This window comes from Gavialis gangeticus, unplaced genomic scaffold (genome assembly GCF_001723915.1).
Source record: "Gavialis gangeticus isolate Ggan-Ray unplaced genomic scaffold, GavGan_comp1, whole genome shotgun sequence".
In the NCBI taxonomy this organism is placed as follows: Eukaryota; Metazoa; Chordata; order Crocodylia; family Gavialidae; genus Gavialis; species Gavialis gangeticus.
In genome coordinates, this window is record NW_017728997.1 from 26,845,568 (window position 1) to 26,856,196 (window position 10,629).

Consider the following 10,629-nt stretch of genomic DNA (forward strand, 5'->3'; position numbering starts at 1 on the left):
GGGGGGGGCGCTCTGCCCTGTGGGGTGCAGGGCACGATTTGTGATGCATAGGAGGTGCATGCAGGTGCATGTGCATCCCCTGAGCATGGTGGTGCACCACTTGCTACCCCCCCCATGCCACCCCAACCCCCGCTGCCATTGGCATCTGTGGGCAGTCAGCAATTGCCACGGACCACTACTGTCACTGGCAGCAGTGTCTGCAGGTGGTCGCCGCATACCACTGCCACCATGCTCACACCATCTCCAGCACCGCTGTGCCCCACCAGCTGCCAGGGGCATGCGCCATTCATGCAGGGGACCCACTCTTCCTAAGCAGTCCCCACACCCACCATCCCCCCACACGTAGTTACAAAGTGACTCACATCCCTCCACATCCCCTTACCCCCCTTCCCACCTCTTCCTTCAAACCCCCACATTCCTCCATCACATACCCACTATGTGATGGGGAAACCCAAAGCAAACATTAAAACATATAGATATTTAGGATTTATTTAATTATGATGCTAGAGACACTGGTGGGCTTCCAAATTTCTTTAACGTTGTAAATATAGCAATAAAACTTTGTCCATCTGATCAAGCCCCCTTTCTCTCTCTCTTTTGTTCTAATTGTGGAAGAATGTGGATTTCGGGGTATTTTAAAAAGTGAATTTGGGATGCTGTTTCAGCAGTCTAGCTGACACAAGGGTCTAGTGTTCCCAGATACCAATTGTCTGGGCCCCAAAAGCTCCTGAGGTCAAGTAATCCTGAGTAGCTGGCCAGGGCAGATTTTTATACTGCTGGGGCCAGGACAGGGCAGCTTTTTATATTGCTGGGGACAGCACAGGTGCTGGCCTCAGGCTCTAGCTCCCCCTTGCTCCAGATCCAGGAGGAGCCAGGCAGGGTTATTTTGCCTGAAGTGTCACAATTTGCTCCATAACAAAGTGTGTGTCTGAGCAAGTGCACCAAGGCAAAAAGCCCTGGCTCAAATTTGTACCACTTCTATTTGAGCTGCTGCAAGTGCACGTGCTTACATGAGTGGATGCGGCCAATAAGTGTAGGTGCTTCCTGCTGTGCTGCAGATTTAGGGCCTGGCTTTATAGAACACATGTAGATGTGTTATTTTTGTAATATGCAGGCAGGCCTTTTCTTTAATTTAAAAAAAAATAAAAACATAACAAAATTATTGAATGGTTTTAGTTTCAATTTCGAGTTTTTGTATTATTGCTTTAATCAATGTGTGGTAATACAACTTTTCATTTCAAAATACTTCCTTTCCCGGAGTAATATTTGTTAACTGTTTAACAGTATATAATCTGGACAGCTTTCTTGGTATTACAATAGCCTTATATAGTTTTGCAGTATTCTGTTTCAACAGAGTCATTTTTGTCTTTGAAATGATGTATTTTACAAATTGTATAGTAGCCAACATAAAGCAGGGAACTGGAATTACTATATGTGGTTAGCTTTTTATCACTGTTAAGGTTTATAAGATAAATTTGTCATTCTGTCTGGCAATGTGCTGTACACAGATCAGGCCAACTTAATTCCTGGAGTATCTCTTGCACTCAGTAGAATCTTGAACTGTACATTAAGTACATCTGTGTATTCCAGCTAGCCAAATACAGCATTCAGCCATCATATTCAAAGGAGTGTGCATAATTATTTACCAGTGACAACAAATTGAGTGGTCAGCTCTTTTGGTTTTGATTAGTAAAATTCCTCAGCTACAGTTGGCTGCAGCCCTTGGAATTTAACATCCCCATGCCTGCAACTCAAGCTGGGTCAATAATTAGTAATATATTTATTGGAGATTTACTTCTATTTGAGAATTGTTTGCAAGCTGCTTATTAAATACTGAATTTTAATTGTATGTTTCTTTATGGAACCTTTTTCCTCAAAAAACCAACTCATAATTTCTTGTGAATAATGGAATCAATATTTGCTTTGTGTTGATACAGTTTTCTGTTGCTGAGTTAATGTAGCTAACTAAAATAGTGTAAATGGTAATTTGTTTTTGACAAATATTCAAGAATATCAGCTTACAATTTGCTTTTTGCAAATAATTAGTCTACTGGTGGTAAAGTACTTGAATATTTGCAGAAAAAACTACGGTTAGAAATTCAAATGACTAATTTGAATGAAAATACACTGAAAAGTTTTTCAACTATATTTGCTCACCACTACTTAAAAAAAGGTGGCCATCTGAATTTACTCTCTTTGACTCTGATTGTACTGGGGGAGAAAGATTCAAGATTTTATTGGTAGTCAATTTAGGTACCAGTTTTTGTTGTTGGCATACAAAGAGGTAGATGGGTGACCAAAGAAGCTACTTTGAGCTACAAAATATAAGTGTTAATAATCTTGTACACTTTGGCCTCAGTTTATTTAAAAAGCCATTTAATCAACAATTTCAAAAAAACATGCAGGGAAAAGACAGAGCTAAAATATAAGTTAACAAGACCTACTAGATACCATAAATAGAAAAGTACTGCATGAATGACGCGTGCTCCTGGAGGCTGAGGGGGCACAACGACAGCCTGCAGGTGGTGGTGGCAGTGGTGGCGGGGGGGGAGGTGGTGAGCAGCAACCACCTGCAGGCGCCGCTGGCAGTGTTGGTAGCGCTTCTCTCAGGGGGCTCACCACCACTCGGGGTGCATGTGCACCCCTGTGCACCCCCTATACGTTGTCAATGAAGCAGTGAGTTATAAAGCATAAAGTTATAAAGCATAAAGTTATAAAGCATAACTTGTTGTATGACTGAAATAATTTAAGTATGCATATATTTAGAATTGAAATTTCACAGGTCTTTTTGCTGTCAAGAAGCGTATCAATTGTAAGATTACATAGAAGTGATCATGTAGAAATGTATTGTTATAAGACAGGAAGAAAAACCTAAATTCACTGTAAAATGCAGCTGGATAAAAATTGTAAAAAATTAAGATGAAGATGCAGTTTCATTACTAACTAAAAAGGAATCACTACTAAAAATTCCCCCACGCTTATCCAGATACACTTTCATGTTTCACCTGATGTTGTAGTTCTTAAGCTCACCCATCATGTCAGGGCCTTTTTTCAGCTTTAGTTTTTCACAGAGATCAAGTGATATAAAAATACTGTGGGTGGTTGTGCTCCAGTGATATATAGGATAGTGCAGCTAAAATGGCATGATTCCTAGCTGTTGATTATTTGACTCTAGCTCATTGGCATAAATTTCACTTGTATGTGGCTTCTTTGGGAAGTTTTTGGGGTTTGTTTACTTAATATTTTTCAACTCCCAGAAGTGAAGGCAAGATTGTTACAATGACTGTATTTAGCTGATAAAATATGAATCATAAAATAGAATTAATTTGCCTTTTGCCCTTAATTGTGTAATTTTCAGAAGTGACACTTTTTTTTTTAGGAAAATCAGTCTTATTTTAATATTTCCACTTCTTACCAATATATCTTTTTGGTGAGATCAGATTTGGTGATTGAGAGTAAGAAATTATCCTCTATGGTCAATGACTTTTATGTACCCTTCACCAAGCACAGCCATTCTGTACTTGGTTTCTGTATTTGTAGCATGAAAACAGTAAAACTTGCACTTTGAGATCTTACAAAGATGTGCTATACAAATGACACTTTATTTTTATTATACTGCCCCTGTAGCCATGGAAAAAGTACTAATAAAATATACATTTTTGTTATGAATAACAAATATTAGTTCTGATCTTGCAAACACTGGGTGCCTCTACACGTGCAATGAATGCAAAGCAATAAACTCCAGAGCAGTTTGAGCCAGAGTAAACTGCTTCTGGTTGCAACATCTATACATATGCCTGGGACAGCAGCAATTTGAGCAGGGGTGGAGAATTGAGCAGGGGGCTGGCTGTGCTGACTGGGTGCAGTTTATGCCCATGGTCAGCATATCCACATGTTTCACTGCAGTAAGTTACTCCTTAGGAAGATAGTACTATCTTATGGAGGAGTTAATTAGTCTACTGAGCCCTAATGTCGGCATATGTATAGATAATGATGCTTTACTGTGCAACTAATTAGTCTACTTCACAGTAAAACGCAGATGTAGATGCACCCACTGATGTTCAAATTCAGCTTTAAGTAATCCCAGTTTAGGTCAGTAAAAATACTCATGAGTAGTTATGCCTAAATGTAAAGGTTTGCAGAATCAAGTCTTCAGTGTTTTGCTGTGTATGTATATTCATACATACTTAAATACATTTAGCTCATGGGTGACTGGTGCCTCTTGAGTCAGGGGGGTCATGTGTCTCCCCTGACACCAGTCAGCAATTGGGGGGATCCCCTGGCGGCTGATCCCACTGACTGGGGGGAGGTCCCCCGGCGGCCAATCGTGCTGACCGGGGGATGGCTGATCTCACTCACCAAAAAGCAGCTGCACCACTTCCAAAAGTCCCTCAGCCACTTCTGGAAGCAGCGTGGCTGCTTTTGCTGGTGGCCCCGCTCCCCAGCCAGTGCTTGCAGGGGGGCCCTGATGCTCCCACCTGTCCCCCTGCCCACCAGCAAAATAGGGAGTGCAGTCTGACAGGGTGTACACTTGTGCTCTCTGGGGGTGCATGTGCACCCCCATGCACCCCCTACGCATCACCACTGATTTAGCTTACAAAACATGCAATTAGTTCCATTCTTTTAAATTTGCTGCCTTTCATTCTTGATAGTTAGGGACCTACTTAATTTGCAGTTTCATGGAAACCATGAAATCCAGAATTGTCTGCAAGAACATTTAAAAACCTTAATAAAAATAAAATCCTCACAGACAGCGGGGAAAGGCACTGGCTGGTAGGGTGGCACGCAGGGCAGCAGACAAGGTGGCAGCTGCTCCCTCCTCCAGGGCCTCTCTCCCAGTGGAGCAGCACAAAGGGCAGCTGGCAATCAAGACTGGCCACCCTGTCATCCCTCCTCCCTCTGGGACCTCTCCACCAGTCAGTGCCAAGGAGTGGGGCCTGTTTATCAATCAGCCTTGAGGGGTGAGGCCGCCACAGAATTACCGCAGAATTAGAACTTTGCGCTGTGATCTACCTGTGAAAATTGTAGTTCCCCTGTGAGATACCTACTGATAGTGAAGCTTAATACCAAGAAACAAGAAAGTGTAGTTAGGCTTAATACCAAGAGGCAAGCCAAACTTGTAGTCTGCCCTATTCTGGCTATTACAGTCATACCATAAACTTGCAACCTTCCAAACACATAATTCACCTATAAGGAATAGGTTATAAATTAAAAAATGTTTTTCTCTTATCACCTAATTAGCAAAGATTCTGAGACAGGTCTGAATCTTGGCATGCCAAATGAAAGTTCATGTGTTTTCATTCCTTTGCTTTTTTTCTTCCATAGATAAATATCATTCAGGGTATAGTGGCAGAAATCAATATAAAGACAGGTGAATCTGAGTGCCAGTATTACAAAGAGAGGCTTCTTTATCTTGAAGAGGGCCAGAGGGATTCATTGATTGATAATTCACGTGTTGTATGCTGTCACGGTGAACTGAAGAACAACAGGGGAGCGGTAAGAAGTGACTTTTTTGTCATAAATATTGTTTTTGAAGCTTTACTGTAACCATGTGGGAAGAGAGGTTCCATGGTTGTTCAAATGTGAATAAGAAAAAAGATTGCTGGTAGTAGTATTGTGTACAGGGTCCTTTGGTGTGAGGTTTTTATACTCCATTGAGCCTTTAGGAAGGGGTTCCATGCTGTCATACTGTATTTAAGCTCTTGGGAAATGCACTTCTGTATCTTCTACAGTGGAGGCCTTGGAGATGGAAGGATAAAATGGTAATCATGGGATGGGAAATATTTGAGTGTTCTGAGCCAGGAAGGTTGTGGGAGCATTGACACTTGAATGGCTGGGGATAAGTGGTTTTCTGTAAAAGAAGAAAAAATTGCAGATACATTTTCTATAGATTATAAAGATGTGGGTGTTAGATTCTAAAGATATCTAACACACAAAATGTGCATGAATTTTATTGGTCTAGCAAATATATATCAAGTTTTATGGAACTTCATGCATGTGCTCCTGAAATTAGTGCCAAAATAGGATCCAACTGTTTCTTAACATTCCAACTTTTGCTGTTATTTTGAGTTAAAAATAGTTTTAATCTTTAATGGTAATATGTAAGCTGTGACTGAGAATTAGACACACGGCAATTTAAGAAAGAAAGTGTTGGCCATGTTTAAAAGGTAATTCTTGTGTTGGCTCTTTAATGAAGAAGGAGGAGAAATTAAGGATTCCAGTAAAACTTGCAGTGATTTAAAACTGAAATATTAAAGGATCTTCCTGTTAGTAATCTTATTAGAAAAACTGGGGAGTAGAGATCACAAAAAAGATAAGAAGCACAAACTTAAAGCCTATTAGAGATGGCTTGTGAATTAACAAAAGTATCAAATTCTGAGCTTCAAAGACCTGATTTTTCTGAGGAGTTCATAAATTGGAAACAGAATGCCTAGGATTGTTCTGTGATTATATTACTGTATTTGGATAAAATAGAATCATTTCTCTGTAGCTTCTTTACAAAGGGACTTGAGGAGCAGCATAGAGAGTTAAAAAGTAGAGAGAGAAATAAAATGCTTGAAACAAGCTACTCTGATTTATTGTGAAAGAGAAGCTGTAGCAGTTGAAGGCTGTGAAACCTCAAACATGACATTCATTTCTATGTGGGCTAAGATCTCAGTCTTGCAAATGCAGGGTTTAAAATATTGTGTATCAGGGTGATCTCCTTTGTGTATATAACATTACTTGAGGGTGTGAATTAGGCTACCTCAAGTAACGTAATGGAGGGAAGAGACTCCAAATGCTGTTGGCAGGTTTTTATTTAAACATCTAATTATTTATATTGTTTAAAAAACAAATGGTATGGTATGTTACAGCTGAAGTGAACTTTGTTCAATAGCTTGTTAAAAAGAAATAATGCATTCATTTTTCTTTTACTCTTTTCTGATAGAAACTGCATGTCTTCCTGTTCCAAGAAGTGCTGGTAATTACCCGAGCTATTACCCATAATGAACAACTCTGCTACCAGCTATATCGGCAACCCATCCCGGTAAAGGATCTTTTGCTGGAAGATTTGCAGGATGGAGAAGTGCGATTAGGTGGATCCATACGTGGAGCATTCAGCCACAATGAGAGAAGTATGAACTTCGATTTGAATATTTTGTCATTTACTTGTAGGGAGGAGATGAAGTTTTGAAATCCCCAACCATTTACAGCAGCACTACCTAATAGCTTATTTAGATCCAAAACTTAACCTGTATTTCAAACTTGTACTGTGAGACAGCTTCTCTCTTGTATATTCTAAATGTCAATTTAGAGTTAATTGACTCTGCAACAGAAATAATGGGATTCTCTTCTTTATACAACAGTAAGAAATGGAAGAGGTTGTAAATTACTACCAACAAAAAATCATTTCTTAGGAATTTATTGAGCACTTTTGTAAACACTATAGCCTATTCAAAAATCTTACAAGTTTTAATCTATTATGATTATTCATCTGTAATGGAGAGGTTGGTTGTTAATCCTTAAGGCTGTGACCCTGCAGATACTTCTGTGTGTGGTCAATTTTAAGTCTGCGAGTAGTCCTGTTGAAGTCAATAGGATTATTCATGTGCTTCTAATTAAGCATGCTATAAGCATTTGCAGAATCAGTTGCAACAAAATTTCCATTAGAAATCTCCCTTTAACCTTAGGTAGCTACTCTGAGAGAGTATTTTTGAAGGTTTTGTTTGATATTGCATTGATTTATGCTGTAGGTTGCAAGGGAGGGGGGGTTTATCTTACATGGAAGACAGTATTCTGGGGTCAGTCTGTAGAAAGCAACAGTGAAATCTTAGAACTCTTCAGGACAATGAGCCATGTGAGGCCAGAGAGGTTCCCCAAGGATCGAAGTAGCCTACTGAGCTGCTTAACATTCCAAGGTGGAAAAGATAAACTGGCTTACAAATCAACGAGTTGAAGCTTTTGTGCTTAGTTTTATGCATGAAAGCTTTAAGTGTTAGAACATTACTGGCCATGCTCTGTTGTTAACTCTAATAAACAAAACAGCTCTACCAGTTGGAAGGTATTAGAACAGGGGTGGGCAATTATTTCAGCTGGAAGGCTGCTTAACGAGTTTTGGCAAGCTATTGAGGGCCACATGCGTGCCCCACCCCTTTACAGGTACCCTGCCCCTTGGTCACCATCTTGGGACTGGAAGTCCTATCCCCTGACCCCTCACCTTTGCCACCAGAAGTCTTTCCCCTTGACCCTGGAAGTACTCCTTTTGGCAAGGGGGTTGCCATCTTGGAACCAGAAAAAACCCAAATTATAGTCTAAAAATCAAACATCTAATACAACATACTTTTATTTGATTTCAAAAAATATTTTTCTCCTGATTTACATGGGTTTGCATAGTGTACATAGAGGTGATTGCATAATAGCTTAAAATGAAGTCTTACTCTTGTATATTGGGGAGAGGTGTATGGGGGTGTGGGTGAGTATGGGGTTGGGGGTGTAGGACCATGTGGATGTGTGTGTGGATATGTGGGGTATCTATGAAGCCCCTGCCAGCCTGGGTTCTGTACTCCTGCTGCCCTGCCTTGGGGCCCTGCTGGCGCCATGAGTTAGTGCCCCCCCGACCAAACAGGTGTTTGCTTGTTGGGTTGGAAAAGATAAAGCCTGCCTGCACTGGCCCTCCTGGCATGGGTGACTGGTGCCACCTGAGTCAGGGGGGCATGTGTCCCCCCCCAGTGGCCACTCAGCGACCAGGGGGGTCCCCCATGGTCAATCTCAGTGACTGAGGTGGATCGCCCCACAGACAATCTCATCAACTGGGAAGCACGAGTGGTGTTCCTGCAAGTACCAGTGGCGCTTCATCTGGTGGCCGGTGCTCCCGGGGGGTGGGGGGCAGTGATGCTCCTACCAGCCCCCCCTTTCTGTTGCCTAAGCAGGAAGCACTGCCTGTCACGGGGTGCACCAGTGCTCTAAGGGGGTGCATGTGCACCCCTTACACATTGCCACTGCCTCCTGGCAGCCCCTGCGGTGGTGCTCCAAGGAGGCTGCTTAACTGTCCCTTTCCTGAGCTCTGCCCCGCCCCCCCCCAGCTCTAGGGCTGTCAGCTGGGAAGGAGCAGTAAGCAAGCAACACTGAGATGCCAGCTGGGCTTTGCCTGGCCTGAGTTGGGGTACTGGAGGGAGCCAGGATGGACCTGCAAGGCAGGGGGCTCCAATCCACCCCTTCCACCCTCCAGCTCAGGCCAGGCAAAATAGAGAGGTGGAAGCGAGCAGCAGCAGGTACCCCAGATTGGGTGCTGGGGAGAGCCAGGTCAGGCTCTTTAAAAGCACTCTGCAGCTGTGCATATGTGTCACAGCATGGCTGTAGAGCGCTTTCAAGGGCCCGATCACAGAAATATTGTAACTTGTTTAACCACCCTCAGAGATTACACTCCTCTCACATCTCTGGGAAATCTTATCATAGCCCTGGAGAGGCAGACTAGCAAGCTAAAGATTCTGCAGAGCTTCTTATGATTTTAACATCTTACCTTATAAAATGCACAAACCCAAAGCAATCCACATACTGACCATTCTTATTTTTTTTCAGTCAAAAACTTCTTCAGAGTCAGCTTCAAAAATGGATCTCAAAGCCAGTCCCACTCACTACAAGCCAATGACTCCTTTAACAAACAACAGTGGCTTAACTGTATCCGGCAGGCCAAAGAAAAAGTTGTGTGTGGAGGAGAGGCTGGAATGCTGAATTCAGAAGGACATTTCCTAATATCCCCACATGGGAGCAGAGTACCACAGGGAGAAACCAGGCTTGAGCATATGGACCAATCAGATAATGAGTCAGATTGTAGTATGGACATCAGTGAAGTCAGTGTTGACTGTGAACGCATGGAACAGACAGACTCTTGTGAGAATGGAAAACAGATAGAAACCAATGTTTGACAGAAACTTAAACTTCATGAAAGTTAACTTGTGTCTTACCTGTACAGTATTTGCATTCCATATATGGAACCAAGATTTGAAAAGCACTTTTTAAATACTTTCTTGTGACTATGTCAACACAGTCCTTCTTGTACTTGTACTTTGAGAATAGTACTGTAACTGCCAATCTGTGTAAGCTGGAATCTGTTGCAACTTGTATCCTGTGACATATTCCATAAACATCTTGGGTGGATGGAAGAGGTACTTGACCAGTTATTTTCAGTGTCCTGCTGGAAAAAATCTCTAAACTACTGTTCACATGTACATTATATAAATATTTTTTTCATGCTTTTTACAGTGCTCCATTTGACCTCTAATGTGGCAGCTGAAGACATGGATTTTGAAAGATGCCGTAAGAAAGATATTAAGCATGACATTTAGTTATTAGTGGTGTTAAAGTTTCACAAAAGCATAAAAAACAATCTCTGTCTACAAAAATTTATTGGAATAAACTAGGTTAGCTATTGTGGTATTGAATCAACAGGAAGTGTAAAGAGTAGGCCATGTCACCAGTGACTTTTTAGGGTTTAATTAAAAAGGAAAACACTTCAGGGTTTGATACAAAAAACAAACATGAAGCACTGTTCTAAGATCCATCAAGCCAATGTTTTAATGTCTGGTCAATTAAAATCATCATTGCAGTGCCATAGTTTACTATCAGAGCATATAATAATACAATAAACAA

The 10,629-nt window shown here is 41.4% G+C and overlaps 1 protein-coding gene across 3 annotated transcripts in view; it reads left to right on the forward strand.

Moving 5' to 3' along the window:
• The window catches only part of ARHGEF3 (Rho guanine nucleotide exchange factor 3), a 348,570-nt gene that overhangs the window by 331,462 nt on the left and 6,479 nt on the right, over positions 1-10,629 (forward strand). For 2 of the 3 annotated variants that reach the window (XM_019504997.1, XM_019504996.1), the window contains 3 exons: positions 5,326-5,496; positions 6,929-7,115; positions 9,559-10,272. In XM_019504997.1, the coding sequence (XP_019360542.1) occupies positions 5,326-5,496; positions 6,929-7,115; positions 9,559-9,905 (705 nt within the window). In that variant the 3' untranslated portion in view covers positions 9,906-10,272. Of the gene's footprint in view, positions 1-5,325; positions 5,497-6,928; positions 7,116-9,558; positions 10,401-10,629 lie in introns of those variants that run through there. The other variant, XM_019504995.1, reaches the window with a different exon arrangement.